Source organism: Tachyglossus aculeatus, chromosome 8, assembly GCF_015852505.1.
Source record: "Tachyglossus aculeatus isolate mTacAcu1 chromosome 8, mTacAcu1.pri, whole genome shotgun sequence".
NCBI classification, from domain to species: Eukaryota; Metazoa; Chordata; class Mammalia; order Monotremata; family Tachyglossidae; genus Tachyglossus; species Tachyglossus aculeatus.
Window position 1 is genome coordinate 31,348,790 of NC_052073.1, and position 16,527 is coordinate 31,365,316.

At 47.7% G+C, this 16,527-nt stretch overlaps 1 protein-coding gene across 2 annotated transcripts in view; it reads left to right on the plus strand.

Annotated features, from left to right (window-relative positions):
* MYO5C (myosin VC) overlaps positions 1-16,527 on the plus strand; it is a 94,788-nt gene that overhangs the window by 8,611 nt on the left and 69,650 nt on the right. For both annotated transcript variants that reach the window (XM_038750013.1, XM_038750015.1), the window contains exons 2-4: positions 2,634-2,744; positions 5,398-5,563; positions 10,389-10,533. In XM_038750013.1, the coding sequence (XP_038605941.1) occupies positions 2,634-2,744; positions 5,398-5,563; positions 10,389-10,533 (422 nt within the window). The remainder of the gene's footprint in view (positions 1-2,633; positions 2,745-5,397; positions 5,564-10,388; positions 10,534-16,527) is intronic.

A 16,527-nucleotide genomic window follows, 5' to 3' on the forward strand; every position in this document is an offset into this window, starting at 1 on the left:
CAGAAAACACCCTCTCAAAGGTCACCCTTGATCTTCTTTCCAAATCCAACGACCTCTACTCCATCCTAATCCTTCTCGGCCTCTCAGCTGCTTTCAACACTGTGGACCACTCCTTCCTCCTGGAAACTCTATCCAACTTTGGCTTCACCGACTGTCCTCTCCTGGTTCTCCTCTTATCTCTCTGGCTCATCATTTTCCGTCTCCTTGGAGGGCTCCTCCTCTGCCTCCCACACACTAACTGTGGATGTCCGTCAAGGTTCAGTTCTGGGTCCCCTTCTGTTCTCTATTTACACCCACTTTCTCGGAGAACTCATTCCCTCGAGTGGCTTCAACTACCACCTCTAAGCGGATGATCCCCAAATCTACATCTCCAGCCCTAATCTCTTTCCCTCTCTGCAGTCTCACATTTCCTCTTGCCTTCAAGTCATATCTACTCGGGTCTCCTCCCATCACCTCAAGCTTAACATGTCCAAAACAGAACTCCTTATCTTCCGCTCCAAACCCTGACCTCCCGTAACTTTCCCATCACTGCAGACAGCACCACCATCCTTCCTGTCTCAAAACCCCGTAACTTTGGTGTTATCCTTGACTCCTCTCTCTCATTCATTCATTCATTCATTCAGTCGTATTTATTGAGCGCTTACTGTGTGCAGAGCACTGTACTAAGTGCTTGGGAAGTACAAGTTTGCAACATACAGAGACGGTCCCCACCCAACAGCGGGCTCACAGTCTAGAAGGGGGAGACAGACAACAAAGCATATAAACCAAATAAAATAAATAGAATAAATATGTACAAGTAAAATAAATAGAGTAATAAATATGTACAAACATATATACAGGTGCTGTCTCATTCAACCCACATCTTCAGTCCATTACTAAATCTTGTCCTTTCGACCTTCTCAACATCACTAAAATCCCCCCTTTCCTCTCCATCCAAATTGCTACCACGTTAATACAATCACTCATCCTTTCCCACATGGATTACTGCATCAGCCTCCTTGCTGACCTCCCAGCCTCCTGTCTCTCCCCATTCCAGTCCATACTTCATTATTCTGCCCGGATCATTTTTCCACCAAAACATTCAGGACATGTGGCTCCTCAAAAAACTCCGGTGGTTGCCCATCCACCTCCTCATCAAACAAAAACTCCTCACCATTGGCTTTAAAGCACTCCATCGCCTTACCCCCTCCTACTTCACTTCACTACTCTCCTTCTACAACCCTGTCCATGCACTTTGCTCCTCTACTGCTAACCTCCTCACCATTCCTCTATCTCACCAATCTCTCCACCAAACCCTAGCCCACGTCCTGCCTCTGGCCTGAAAAGCCCTCCCCACTGAAATCCAACAGACAATTACTCTACCCACCTTCAAAGTCTTATTGAAGGCACATCTCCTCCAAGAGACCCCCCCTTCTCACTCCCTTCCCCCTGACTTGCTCCCTTTGTTCTTCCCCCCTCTCAGCCCCAGAGCACTGACATATATATCTAATTTACTTCTTTTTTATTGATGTCTTTTTCCCCCACCCTAGACTGTAAGGTCATTGTGGGCAGGGGATGTGTCTATTGTTGTATTGTACTCTCCCAAGCACTTGGTGCACGCAGTAAACGCTCAATAAATATGATTGAATGAATGAATACAATACAAGAATAATAGTCACATTCCCTGCCCACAGTGAGCTTCCAGTCTCGAGGGGGAGACAGACATTAATATAAATAAATTAATTACAGGTAATGATAATATTAATTATGGTATTTGTTAAGTGCTTACTCTGTGCCAGGCATTGTTCTAAGTGCTGGAGACACTGTTGAACACAACTGCTGTGGGGCTGGGAAGGGGGGATGAATAAAGGGAGCAAGTCAGGGTGACCCAGAAGGAAATTGAAGAAAAGAAAAAGCAGGGAAGACCCCTTGGAGGAGATGTGCCTTCAAAAAGGCTTTGAAGGTGAGGAGAGTAATTGTCTGTTGGATATGAGGAGCCAGGGTGTCCCAGGCCAGAGGCAGGACGTGAGCGAGGGGTCGAACTTACAGGATTAAGTGATTGATCGAATGTGTGGATTGAATGAGAGAGATGAATCAAGGTTAAAATGCCAAAGTTACACACCAAAATTGTGGGCTTGTGAGACAAGAAGGATGGAGGTGCCCTCCACATTAATGGGAAAGTCATGGGAAGGACAGGGTTTGAACACTAGCCTGATTACTGAAAAACATATACAGGTAGATATTAGACAGGTACCGTGGTATATCGGTTGTTTGATAAACAGTAAAAATTTGCTAATAGCTCTGGGATGGGCTCTGAGGTTAGAAACTCCTCGTGAGCAGGAAACGTGTTTTACTTCTATTGTTCTTTCCCGACCTGTGCAAGCCACCAGCAGCACTATAATCAATTGCTTTGCACAGTCTTTGTGAGTCGAAGACTTTGCGAGTCTGGGAACCATCTGTTATTTATGTCAGGAGCCTCTATTATTGCTTTTCCGAGGACTGCTCTCAGCGGGCATGCAAATACCATTTCTACCGCAACTGCTCACAATTCTAGCCAATGTCGGTTTAGTTTGGAGGAATTTCTGGTATCCCACCTGGTTTTGTGACTTTTCCCAAAGTGGCATTTAGAGTCTATTCTTATTCACTTGGTTTAGTACAACAGAGTCTGGATCCACGATCCCGAGGAGGTGTGGAAATCAGCAGACATAGCAAAGAACTACAGCGTGGGAGATAAAGTCCTTCATCTCCTTCTAGAAGATGGAACGGTAAGGTCCCTAGCAGCTGCTGGATCCAATTCAGTGGCTTTGAGGTTTCTCTTTCCTTGCCGTTTTTTTCTTCTATGGCATTAATTCCTCTTTACCTAGCTTTGTCTCTCCCTGCCCGCAAAACTTTACTAAAACCTCCCTTCCTCCGGGCAGTCTTCTCACATTAGTCCCACATAGCTCGAGACCCTCAAATCGTTCCATGAACATATCAACACTTGTGCATCTCTCTGAACAAAATATTGGTATGTTTTGATTTTTGTGTCCTGCATTGTGTTTTTAAGTTTTGTCCCTTGTGTTTTGTGATTGCATACTTGTGTATATTGCCCGGTTCAGACCTGCTTCCCAGTTAGCTACAACTGATCCTCCACAACAGACTATTTCTGTGCACCAGGAAGCCCTCCCTGATTAATCTCTCATCTCCCTAGGATACTGCTCCCATCCCTCCCCCGTCCCACTAACTGCCACCTCAACACTTTTGCATCACCTAAACCCTTGGATATTTACCCCCATATCCCCCTAGCACTTACGTTTTGTTGTTTTTTTAAAATGGGATTGGTTTAGTGCTTTATGCCAGACACTGTGCTAACTGCTGGGGTAGATATAAGCTAATCAGATTGGACCACAGTCGGTGTCCCACGTAAGGCTCACAGTCTTAATCCCCATTTTACAGATGAGGTAACTGAGGCACAGAGAAGGAAGGCGACTTGCCCAAGGTCACACAGCAGACACAGTACAGAGCTGGGATTAGAATCCAGGTCTTCTGTCTTCGAGGCCTGGGCTCTGTACACTAAGTCACACTGCTTCTTATTATCCATATCTTTATACTCTGTTATTCTGCCCTACCTTTAATTTATTTTAGGGTCTGTCTCCCCCACTAGACTAAGCTCCTTGTGGAGAAGGATCATGTCTATTTATTCTGTCGTGCTCTCCTGAGACAACAGTGGTCTGCCCAGAATAAGCGTTCAGTAAATATCATCATTGATGATTGATTGATGATGATGAATGGCGATTACAACATTTCTAAATTTCCACTCTTTCAGCTTAGTGGCACATCAGTGACGATTTCACAGCTCTAACTTCCTTTATGGCACTAGATCTGGGGGTTCAGAGAGAGGGGACTCTGAAGGAGTCAAGGGAAAGGGGGAAAATTTTTAAAATCCATGATGGTGGGGGAGTGTGGAGAGAAAGTTTACAGAGGGTGGGAGGGACAGAGCAGGAGGGGCCAGGGGCCAGGGAGAAGTGGCGAACTCCCCGAAGAACTGGGCAGAATCACCAGGGAAGGGTATCGCATCCATTTCATTTCCATTAAATTACAAGTCAGCTACTTTTACCTTTTAAACTCTCTGACTCAATATAAATACGTTTATGCAGTCGGGTTGTGCATTTGTATTGATTAGGTATAAAATTCAGGGTGCTTTTTGTAAGGACCTGGGTTCTAATTCTGACTCTTCCACTTGTTTGCTGTCTGACCTTGGGCAAGTCGCTTTCCTTCTCTATGCCTCAGTTACCTCAACTGTAAAATAATAATAAAAATAATTATGGTATTTTTCAAGTGCTTACTGTGTGCCGGGCACTGTACTAAGCTCTGATAATAACTGTGGTATTTATTAAGCAGCGTGACTTAGTGGAAAGAGCACGGGCTTGGGAGTCAGAGGCTGTGGGTTCGAATCCCGGCTCCGCCACTTGTCAGCCGTGTAACTTTGGGCAAGTCACTTCTCTGGGCCTCAGTTACCTCATCTGTTAAGTGGGGACTGACTCTGAGCCTCACGTGGGACAACATGATAACCTTGTATCTACCCCAGTGCTTAGAACAGTGCTTGGTGCATAGTAAGCACTTAACAAATACCATCATTATTATTAAGCACTTATTATGTGCCAGGCACTGTACTAAGCACTGGGGTGGATACAAAGAAATCAGGTTGGATACAGTCCCTGCCCCACATGGGGCTTACACTCTTAATTCCCATTTTATAGATGAGGTAACTAAGGCACAGAGAAGTGAAGTGACTTGCTGAAGGCCACACAGCAAACAAGTGGCAGAACCAGGATTAGAACCCATGACCTCCCATGCTCTGCTTCTCTAGGGATTATTACCTTGAATTCCCTGCAAGGCAGGGACTGTGTCCAGTCTGATTAGCTTGTATCTACCACAGAGCTTAGTACAGTGCCTGGCATATAGTAAGCACTTAACAAATACCATAAAAAAATAGGGCTACCAACCTGATTACAGGAACCACACCCCCATGTATTATATTTTCCAAAGAGAAAAGTGGTTGCAACTTTCAACATTTCGCCCTAAGGTGCATTTTCCAGGAAGCAATTGTGTGGTAAGTCTGAGCACCAGTTATAGTCTCTGCATCGCCTTCTCCTTCCTCTGTAAGCTCTAGAGTAGCCATAGAGGTGGCCCAGTGGGTTCGTTGTGGGCAGGGAATGTGTCTGTTGTATCGTTATATTATACTCTCCCGAGTGCTTAGTACAGTGCTCTGCACAAAGTATGCGCTCAATAAGTACAATTGACTGGGCGACAGTTTGGAATGACCATTCAGCCCCAGCCACAAACCCAGAAGAGCAGCATCATGGTATGTAGATTGAAACACACCTCAATCTTTTGAAACATGAAATTCATTTCAGTCAATTTCACGTCTTTGAATAGGAGCAAGATTATCCTGTGGATCCAGGACCTCTGCCCCCTCTGCGAAATCCAGACATCCTGGTGGGAGAGAATGACCTCACCGCCCTTAGTTACCTCCACGAGCCCGCTGTCCTCCACAATCTCAAGATACGCTTTGTGGAATCCAAGCTTATTTATACCTACAGCGGTAAGTAGAGCGTTCCGCTTGGTTCCCAGCTCAGAATGCCATCTTTGCTGTCTACAACAGTGTTGGTTTGTTTTGTGGTATTTGTTAAGCACTTACTATCTGCCAGGCACTGTACTAAGAGCTTGGATGGATACAATATAATCAGGTTGGACATAGTCCATGTCACGCATAGGCTCACGGCAGTCAGGATGGCTCTATGACCTTGGGATGTTTGGCTTCCACGCTAAACCAAAATGTGAAAAGGGGCCTGAAGGACAATGTGAGGAGCTTAGAGGTGAACTGATCATGGTCCGATACACTCCACGCTCACACTGGTTACACAAATGATGTGTCCAAAAATGGTCTGCAGCCACCAATACAGCTCCAAGCAGTGGACTGCTCTCCGGACCCCCTCCGTGAAGAATGGCTTTGCATTATCATCCCGACCCTAAGGACCGATAATAAGGATGAAGTAATAGATCGGCCCAGACCGAAGAAACCCTACACCCTACCGAAGATCTTCACTGACAGCTTGGAACTAAGTGCTCTCCCAGAATTCAGTTACCTAAAACAGTACAATCTCCAGCAGGGTCATGACGGGCAAAGGTGTAGAAAATCGAATCAGGAAGGCCAGGGTGTCCTTTAGGAAACTGTCAGATAGGCCCAGGTGGCAGGAAGAATAAAGTACAGTCCCATCTCAAAGTTCACCAAGTGGCCCAAAATAGATTTTTAAACCCCAATTCTGGATTCCCTCTTAGATTCTTAGACTCCCTCCATGCTGAGTAAACTACCAAGCCAGCTGCTCTCACTTGTTGTGGGCAGGAATGTGTCTGCTTATTGTTATTTTGTATTCTCCCAAGTGCTGAGAACAGTACTCTGCACACAGTAAGTGCTCAATAAATATGATTGAATGAATGAATGAATGATTGAATGAGTGAGAAAAAACTGAATGTCTCTACTGAGGTGAGTAACATACTGTAGGAAAGGCAGACCAGTTCTGAGTTAGCGGGGAATGATTTTTACCAGAGACCATCACCCCGGTCTTCTCAGGGGCAGATAATGGAAAGAACCAGATTCCAAGATAAAGGCGGAGCAAAAATGAATGCGTACGTGGTGCAGGGCCTCCCTTTTTGACTTTCGTTTCGAGCAAGCTGAAGTGTTAGTGAAAGCGGTGTGGCAGAGATCTGGATTGTTATTTGTGGTTGTTCACTGTCGGGGGAATGGCCCTGATCCACTTCTCAGTGGGAAATTCCTGGAGCCGGCGATAATGGGACCTGGATGTTGGGTGGCTGGTCTGAGGAGGCTCCGGTATGGGTATAACTGGGAGATCCTGGAACAGAGACTGGACCTTCCTGAGATCCTGAGCTCCTCTCACCACTGGCCAAGTTCCAGACCCGGAAGAGCCCAGCCAAAGGCCCAGACTCGCCCTTTCCCTGGAGGGAGGTTGGTCTGCGTTGGAGGGAGCGGAATTCATTGCCTGGTCACCGGGCCAGATTTAAGTTCTGTGTCAAACGCCTAGGTCCCAAAAGCCTCTAGGTTGGGGGAGGGATGGAGCCCTAAAACCCCAAGCCCTGGGGGAGATTGAGCAGCCTCAAGGCTTAGAGGGGAGCCACATTATGAGGGAGCCACATTCTCTGCTCTCACTCTGTCCGAACCCTAAAGCCCCCCTCCTGCCTGCCACTGTCCGGTAGACTTCTGTTAGCCTGTTCAGGGCTCACATGTGATCACACGTATGGGGATGAGAGAAGGCTCAAGAAGCACTGGACCGGCACCAGAATCCATCTGGAATGAAAACTCTCTGGAGAATGGATCACCCCCATCACCTGGGCTGTACAGCTTGTCTTAGAGAAGCAGTGTGGCTCAGTTGAAAGAGCCCGGGCTTTGGAGTCAGAGGTCATGGGTTCAAATCCCAGCTCTGCCAATTGTCAGCTGTGTGACTTTGGGCGAGTCACTTCACTTCTCCGTGCCTCAGTTCCCTCATCTGTAAAATGGGGATTAAGACCGTGAGCCCCCCGTGGGACAACCTGATCACCTTGTATCTCCCCAGCGCTTAGAACAGTGCTCTGCGCATAGTAAGCGCTTAACAAATACCATCATTGTTATTATGCCGGCGAGTCGTTTCCGAACCTTAGCGACACCACAGGCACATCTCTCCCAGAACGCCCCGCTCTCCATCTGCAGTCGTCCTAGTAGGGTATCCAGAGAGTTTTCTTGGTAAAAAATACGGAAGTGGTTTACCATTGCCTCCTTCCGTGCAGTAAACTCGAGTCTCCGCCCTCAATTCTCTCCCATGCTGCTGCTGCTGCCCAGCACGGGTGAGTTTTGACACATAGCAGATTGCCTTCGACTGGCTAGCCACTGCCCAAGCAAGGAATGGAATGGGTAGGCCTCCGCTTGACTCTCCCTCCCTTAGCCTATACTGGTAGAGTGCTGGAAACTCTCCAGGTGCGACCCTGAGAAGGGGGCTGTGGTGCTAGTTGTAATCATTTCCCACCCAGCGTGGGCAGTCAATCAAAATTTACTGAGCACCTACAGTGAGCAGAGCACTGGGCCCCCTCTCTCCAAGAGCACTTCCTTCTCACTGCGTCTAGCGGACCCTAGTCTACCCTAATCCTCCTTGATCTCTCAGCTGTCAGTCAATCGATCAATCAGCCGTATTTATTGAGCACTTACTGTGTGCAGAGCACTGTATTAAGCACTTGGGAGAGTACATCGTAGTAATACAATAGACAGATTCCCTTCTCACAACTATGCAGCCTCTGACACTGTGTACTGAAGCAGCGTGGCTCGGTGGAAAGAGCCCGGGCTTTGGAGTCAGAGGTCGTGGGTTCAAATCCCGGCTCCGCCACTTGTCAGCTGTGTGACGTTGGGCAAGTCACTTCACTTCTCTGGGCCTCAGTTCCCTCATCTGTAAAATGGGGATGAAGACCGTGAGCCCCTTGTGGGACAACCTGATTATCTTGTACCTACCCCAGCGCTTAGAACAGTGCTTTGCACATAGTAAGCGCTTAACAAATACCAACATTATTATTATTATTATTATTTCTTCTTCCAGAAATACTCTCTAACGAGGGTTTCCCTGACACAATTCTCTCCAAGTTCCCCTTTATCTACCTGGCCTGTCCTTCACAGGCTCTTTCACAGGCTCTTGCTTGGCCTCTCACCCCCTAACTATGGGTGTCCTGAAAGGCTCTGTTCTGAATTCCCTTCTGCTCTTCTTCAACTACCACCTCTATGCAGATGATACCCCAACCTATCTCTCTAGCTAGCCCTGACCTCTCTCCTTCTCTGCAGACTCTCATCTGCAGATGCTGAGAAGCAGTGTGGCTCAGTGGAAGGAGCCCGGGCTTTGGAGTCAGAGGTCATGTGTTCAAATTCTGGCTCTGCCAATTGTCAGCTGTGTGACTTTGGGCAAGTCACTTAACTTCTCTGTGCCTCAGTGACCTCATCTGTAAAATGGGGATTAAGGCTGTGAGCCCCACATGGGACAACCTTGATTACCTTGTATCCCCCCCCCCAGTGTTTAGAACAGTGCTTGGCACATAGTAAGCGCTTAACAAATACCAACATTATTATTATTATCTCTTCCTGTCTCCAGAATGACAAAGTGTCTCCTCAAGTTCAACATCTCCAAAACTGAACTCTTCATCTTCCCTCCCAGTCCTCTCCTCCATCTCAACTTTCCCTTCACAGGTGTTAACACCACTACCTTCCCCATGTCTCAGGCCTTCACCCTTGGCATTGCCGAAATCTGACTTTTCCCCTACTACTTTCCACTCTCTTCTCCCACGACACCCCAGCTCACGCTTTTCATTTCTCTCACGCCGGTTGCCCGCAGTGCCTCGCTCTCATCTCCTGCTTGCTTGGATTTAACCTTCACAGCTGAGTAACCACTACTGTCTTCGTCTTCAATACCCTATTGAAATCACATCTTCTCCAGGAGGCCCTCCCTGATGGATTCATAATCTCCCCACCTCATTTTCCCCAGCTGCTATTTCATCACTTCCCTACCCACTAAGCACTTAGATACTCACAAATACTACCCCCTCTTACCACCCCTACAGCATTTATGTCCATGTATTACTCTATTACTTCCTCCTAGCTTTAATTTACTTCAATGTCCGCAATCCTAACTAGATTGTTACCTTGAAGAAAGGGATCATGTCTATTAATTCTACTGTACTCTCCCAAGTGCTTAGTACTGTGTTCTGCACACAGTAGTTGTTTAATAAATCGTCTAAGTCATATTAATAAATTTAGACTGTAAGCTCACCCTCTAGACTTAAGCTTGTTGAGGGCAGGGAGCATGCCTACCAACTCTGTTATATTGTACTCTCCCAAGTGTTTAGTACAGTGCTCTGCACACAGTAAGCTCTCCACAAATTCCATTGATCGATTAATTGATTGATTGTAGTAAGAGCTGCAGTCCCTGCCTTTGAGGATCTTGCTTTAATACTAATAATAATTATGGTATTTGTTAAGTGCTTACTATGTGCCAAGCACTGTTCTAAGCACTAGGGTAGATACAAGGAAATCAGACTGTCCCACGTGGGGCTCACAGTCTTACTCCCCATTTTACAGATGAGGTCACTGAGGCCTGGAGAAGTTAAGTGACTTGCCCAAGGTCACACAGTGGACAAGTGGCAGAGCTGGGATTAGAACCCGCGACCTCTCTAATGGTGGAGCTAATTAAGGGCTAAAGGGATGTACAGAGGGAAGGGATGAGGCCTTCACCCTTGGGAAACTGAAGTCTGATTGTACATCTGAGAAAATCACCTTTTTAGACAAAGGGGTCGATGCATCCCTGGGTCGAGCGCCCCGCCGACATCCCTCCTTACCTCTGTAGGAATCATCTTGGTGGCTTTGAACCCCTACAAGCAGCTGCCCATCTATGGAGATGCCATCATCCACGCGTACAGCGGGCAGAACGTGGGCGACATGGATCCGCACATATTTGCTGTGGCAGAAGAAGCTTACAAGCAGATGGCCAGGTACCTTCTTCTTCCATCCCACAGATGGTATTTTCCTTCCCAGCCCGTGGGCAACAACGGGGAGGTGGGGGGATGCCGGGGGGAGCCGAGAGGCAGCAGCTTTAGTCTCACTGCCATAATCCTCAGGGGGAACTCTTCCAGCTCACCAAGCTGCTTCCCCGCCCTCCTGGGCCCTGATTAAAATCCTGGAGCTTGGGGTCATCTGGTGAAATCCCCTGCCTCCAAGCAGGTGACTCCCTCAGCCATCAAGGCACTTTGGGGGTCTACCCTTTGTCTTAAAGGTCTTCAGAGACAGAACCCTCCCCAACTCTCTTTTTCCTTCCACCCCTGTCAGTTGGGAAGTTCTTCCCTTTGTCCCACCCAACTCTCTCCTGCTGTAATTTAAGGCACGGGGGCCCAGAGGCTAGCCTGGCCAGCTTCCTTCCTATGAAAACCCTTCAGAGACATGAAGATGGTTATTGTACTACTTCATTTTTCTTTGCTTCTCTAGGCTAACCAGCTTGGTTTCTTGGATTTTCCTCTCAGGACCTCTTCTCCATCCTCTCAGCCATCTTTTTCCCTCATATCTGGACCTTCTCCAGTTTCTCCACATCCTGCTTAAGGACCTTTCCACATCCCTATTCCCCTCTCCTCAGCCCCTTTTCACACCCCCATTCCCCTCTCCCCCAGCTCCTTTTGACACCCTCTTCTCCTCAGTTTTTTTACACCCCATTATTCTCACACACCCCTTTCTCCTCTCCCAGACCTTCTTTACCCCCTTCCTCCCTCCCCCTTTTCACACCCCCATTCTCCTCCCCTCATCCCTCTAGACTGTGAGCCCGTTGTTGGGTAGGGACCGTCTCTATATGTCGCCAACTTGTACTTCCCAAGCGATTAGTACAGTGCTCTGCACACAGTAAGCGCTCAATAAATATGATTGAATGAATGACAGGGACTACAGGATTGGGGGAATGAGAGGCACTGCTCTTTTTTTTTTTGCTTCCCCACCTCTCCCCGTTGTCTTCTTGTCTTATGCCGTCGAGTCGTTTCCGACCCAAAGCGACACCACGGACGCATCAGTACCAGAACGCCCCTCTCTGCATCTGCAATAATGCCGGCAGGGTATCCATAGAGTTTTCTTGGTAAAAATATGGAATTGGTTTACCATTGCCTCCTTCTGTGCAGTAAACTCAAGTCTCCACCCTCAACTCTCTCCCATGTCGCTGCTCCCCAGCATGGGAGCGTTTTGACTTGCAGCAGATGGCCTTCCACTCACTAGCCACTGCCCAAGCTAGCAGTGAAATGGGCAGGCCTCTGCTTGACTCGCCCTCCCTTAGCCGAGACTGGTAGAGGACTGGAAATTCTCTGGGTGCGACCCTGAAAGGGGCCATTGTCTTCACACTCCTCTTTTCTTACAAAAAAAAGAAAAAGAAAAATTTAGTCTCCGTGGACTTCGAAGCAAAAATCCAGGGATGACAGGGATAGCGTGGGACATGAGAAGTAGCGAGTCCTAGTGGGAATAGCACGGGGCTGGGAGTCAGAGGACCCGAGTTCTAATCCCGGCTCCACCACTTGCCTGTTGTGTGACCTTGGGCAAGTCATTTCACTTCTCCGTGCTTCAGTTTCCTCATCCGTAGACTGGGGATTAAATCCTACTCCCTCCTTCCTAGACTGCGAGGCCCATATGGGGTAGGGATTGTGTCCAACCTGATAATCTTGTATCTGCAGCAGAGCCTGGGGTCATCTGGTGAAATCCCCTGCCTCCAGGCAGGTGACTCCCTCAGTCATGTAGGCAGTTCAGGGGATTACTCTTTGTCTTAAAGATCTCCAGAGACAGAACCCTCCCCAACTCTCTTTTTTCCCCCCATCCCTGTGCTTGGACCATAGTAAACACTTAACAAATGCCATAAAAAAATGCAACATCCTTCAGCATTCCCTCCTACCAGTTGGTCCCTCTTCCCTATCCGCCGTCACCTTCCGCCACATCCCGAGCTGGTGCCCTTCATCCCTTCCAACCAAGCAACAGAACTGTTCTTCCCTCTCCATTCTCCAGCCTCCACCCTCCAGCTCATTCCTTCCCCCTTGCCTGGACTGCTCTCCCCACGATGCCTCCTAGGAACCCCCAAGGAGGCCTTCATTAATAATCTCCACCCCCTCAGCCACCATAGATCTGCTCATTTATCTATTATTTATTTATCCAAATGTGTCTATCACGAAGAGCTAGTCTCCCCCTCTTAACTCTGGGTTATTCATCCATTGGTGTGCATCACTGGTGATAAATTTCTTGAGGGCAGGGATCGTGTCTTGAATTTCTTCTGGACGTTCCCCCAAGTGCCTGGGTGCAGAGTAGTTGCACAGCAGTTGCTTAGTCAATGCTCTTGACACCTGATACTCAGGGTTCCACCGCCAATCGGCCCGTTTTATGCTATGTCACATTAGGGGAAATTCTTCAAGATGATCCGATAAATAAGTAGCACATACCGGCTTCCGATTAATTGTCCGTGTAGTTATGAAGTCCCCCGATCTTGCGACCCGGGGGGACAGCCCCGTGAAAAAGGGAAGCAGAGCTTGCCGTGACCCTGGGCTCCGGAGGAAGGGACCGAGGTCAACTACGAGACCTCCCTCCCAGTTGGGCACCCGGATCGGGGTAACTTGTACTTCCCAAGCGCTTAGTACAGTGCTGCACACAGTAAGCACTCAATAAATACGATTAAATGAATGAATGAATGAATCGGGGACGGCCCCGTGATGGAATGAAGTCGGTCATTCGTATTTATTGAGAGCTTACTGTGTGCAGACCACTGTAGTTAGCACTTGGGAGAGTACACTGAAACATTAAGCAGACACATTCCCTGCCCACAATGAGCTTACAGTCTAGAGGGGATGAAGGTGGGGTGGGTGGAGGAAGATTATGAAGATTATGCTCATCTCCCATTGTCACTTATTTAGGAATGTATAGGAAGTCTCCCTCCTTTGGATCAATCAATCAGTCAATCATATTTATTGAGCGCTTACTGTGTGCAGAGCACTGTACTAAGTGCTTAATAATAATCATTATAATCATAATAATAATCATTAATAATAATGGCATTCATTAAGCGCTTACTATATGCTAGGCACTGTACTAAGTCCTGGGGTGGATACAAGCTGATAGGGTTGGATACGGTCCCTGTCTGGGCTCACAGTCTTAATCCCCATTTTACGTATGAGGTAACTGAGGCACAGAGAAGTGTTCTCCCTCCACTATGCCATGATTATGTCTCTCATGTCTCTCCTGGGACCCTTCCTCCAGAGCTGACTGGGGCATGGACCAGGGGGTGGGCTCCAGGTGGCTGTCAGATTGAATCATATAATAATAATAATTATTATTATAATGGCATTTGTTAAGCACTTACTATGTGCAAAGCACTGTTCTAAGCACTGGGGAGGATACAAGCTGATCAGGTTGTCCCACGTGGGGCTCACAGTCTTAATCCCCATTTTACAGATGAGGGAACTGAGCTCAAAGAAGTGAAGTGACTTGCTCAAAGTCACACAGCTGACAAGTGGCGGAGCCGGGATTAGAACCCGTGACCTCGGACTTCCAAGCCCGGGCTCTTTCCACTGAGCCACGCTGCTTCTCTCTGACTGGCAGGTGTCAATCATAGGGGACGTGGTGCCATTTGGGGTCATAATTCGACCCCTTCTGCTAGGGATTGGTAGATCTGACAGGATGCCCCGACACATTCATTATCTAAGTGAAAATCTCTCGAGTAAATCACATCTCCCTATCGCAAACCCATATGTCCCTGGTTCAGGAGAGTGGAAGAGGGAAAATGTGATCCGCGACTGCCCTGATCCTCTTATCTTTTCCTAACCAAGGGATCCCATCTCATGGGGGTCTCCCTTGGTGGTCTGCTATTAGAGAAGCAGCGTGACTCAGTGGAAAGGGCCCGGGCTTTGGAGTCAGAGGTCATGGGTTCAAATCCCGGCTCCGCCAATTGTCAGCTTTGTGGCTTTGGGCAAGTCACTTCACTTCTCTGGGCCCCAGTTCCCTCATCTGTAAAATGGGGATGAAGACTGTGAGCCCCCCATGGGACAACCTGATCACCTTGTACCTCCCCAGTGCTTAGAACAGTGCTTGGCACATAGTAAGTGCTTAATAAATGCCATTATTATTATTATTATTATTGATGGTTACTAAGGGCTTACTTTGTGTTCTCTTTTTATGATTGGGTAACACATTTCCTGCTCTTGTAGAGTAAAAAGCCCTGCTCCTTTTATTATTAGCATTACTGTTCTTGTATTTGTTAAGTGCTTATCGGGTAGCCCCGGGGTAGATATGAGTTAATCAGGTCAGACACGGTCCCTCTCCCACCTGAGACTCACAGTCTATGTAAGAGGGAGGACAGGAATTAAACTCCCATTTTACGGATGAGGAAACTGAGGGACAGAACAGTTAAGTGACTTGCCCTTGTCACTTGGGCAAGTGACAGAGCTGAGACTAGAACCCAGATCCTCTGACTCCTGGGCCCGTGCTGTTCTTAATAATAATAATTATTATTATGGCATTTGTTAAGCGCTTACTGTGTGCAATGCACTGTTCTAAGCGCTGGGGAGGATACAGGGTGATCAGGTTGTCCCACGGGGGGTTCACAGTCTTAATCCCCATTTTACAGATGAGGGAACTGAGGCATAGAGAAGTGAAGTGACTTGCCCAAGGTCACACAGATGACAATTGGGGGAGTCGGGATTTGAACCCATGACCTCTGGCTCCCAAGCCCATGCTCTTTCCGTTGAGCCACGCTGCTTCTCTATCCTGTTCTTATCCCTCTTCACCCTCTTTCCGCCTTCCCCAGCCCTTTTTCCCCTCACGTCCACCTGCTTCCTCTTCCTCCTACTCCCTTCCCAGAAAATACACCAAACATTTATTAAAATGTATAAATGCTATTTTACCACTAAACCTACACACACCCTTCCCTGTTTGCTGGCCAAGTTAATATCAATACTGGTCATTTTTTGCGGTTTGGGAACCAAGGCCAATGCCCATTGTATAAGCACAGGCTAAACTGTGATGAGATCAAGTCTCTAAATTTATTTTTTATTTATTTGTTAAGCACTTATTATGTGCCAGGCACCGTACTAAGTGCTAGGATAAATGCAAAGCAATTGGTTTGGACACAATTTAGACTGTGAGCCCACTTTTTAGACTGTGAGCCCACTGTTGGGTAGGGACTGTCTCTATATGTTGCCAACTTGTACTTCCCAAGTGCTTAGTACAGAGCTCTGCACACAGTAAGCGCTCAATAAATACGATTGATAATGATGATGATGATGTCAGCTGCGTGACTTTGGGCAAGTCACTTAACTTCTCTGTGCCTCAGTTGGCTCATCTGTAAAATGGGGATTAAGACTGTTAGCCCCACGTGGGACAACCTGATCACCTTATATCCTCCCCAGCGCTTAGAACAGTGCTTGGCATGTAGTAAGCGCTTAACGAACGCCATTATTATTGTTATTATGTTCCACTTGGGGCTTACAGGTGTAGTGAAGTGATTTGCCTAAGGTCACACGGCAGACAAGTGGTGAGACTGGGATTAGAACCCAGGTCCTCTGGCTCTGAGGCCCGAGCTCTTTCCACTAGGCCGTGCTGCTTCCGTTGCTCTACTGAGCGCCCCAGGCTCTCCAAATGCTCCGACCCCTGTCCCTGCAATAAGGCAATCAAGCCACATCCATCATTTTCTTAAACTATGGCTTTCAAGTAGCAGCCCCCACCTGTCACGTTTTGTTTTGTTGTCCGTCTCCCCCTTCTAGACTGTGAGCCCTTTGTTGGGTAGGGACCGTCCCTAGATGCCGCCGACTCGTACTGCCCAAGCGCTTAGTACAGTGCTCTGCACACAGTAAGCGCTCAACAAATACCATTGAATGAATGATTGAATGGCCAGATCCTGAGGAGTCCAGGCTCCTCTGGAGGTGCATTGTGGGAATATCTTTTAGACTGTGAGCCCACTGTTGGGTAGGGACTGTCTCTATATG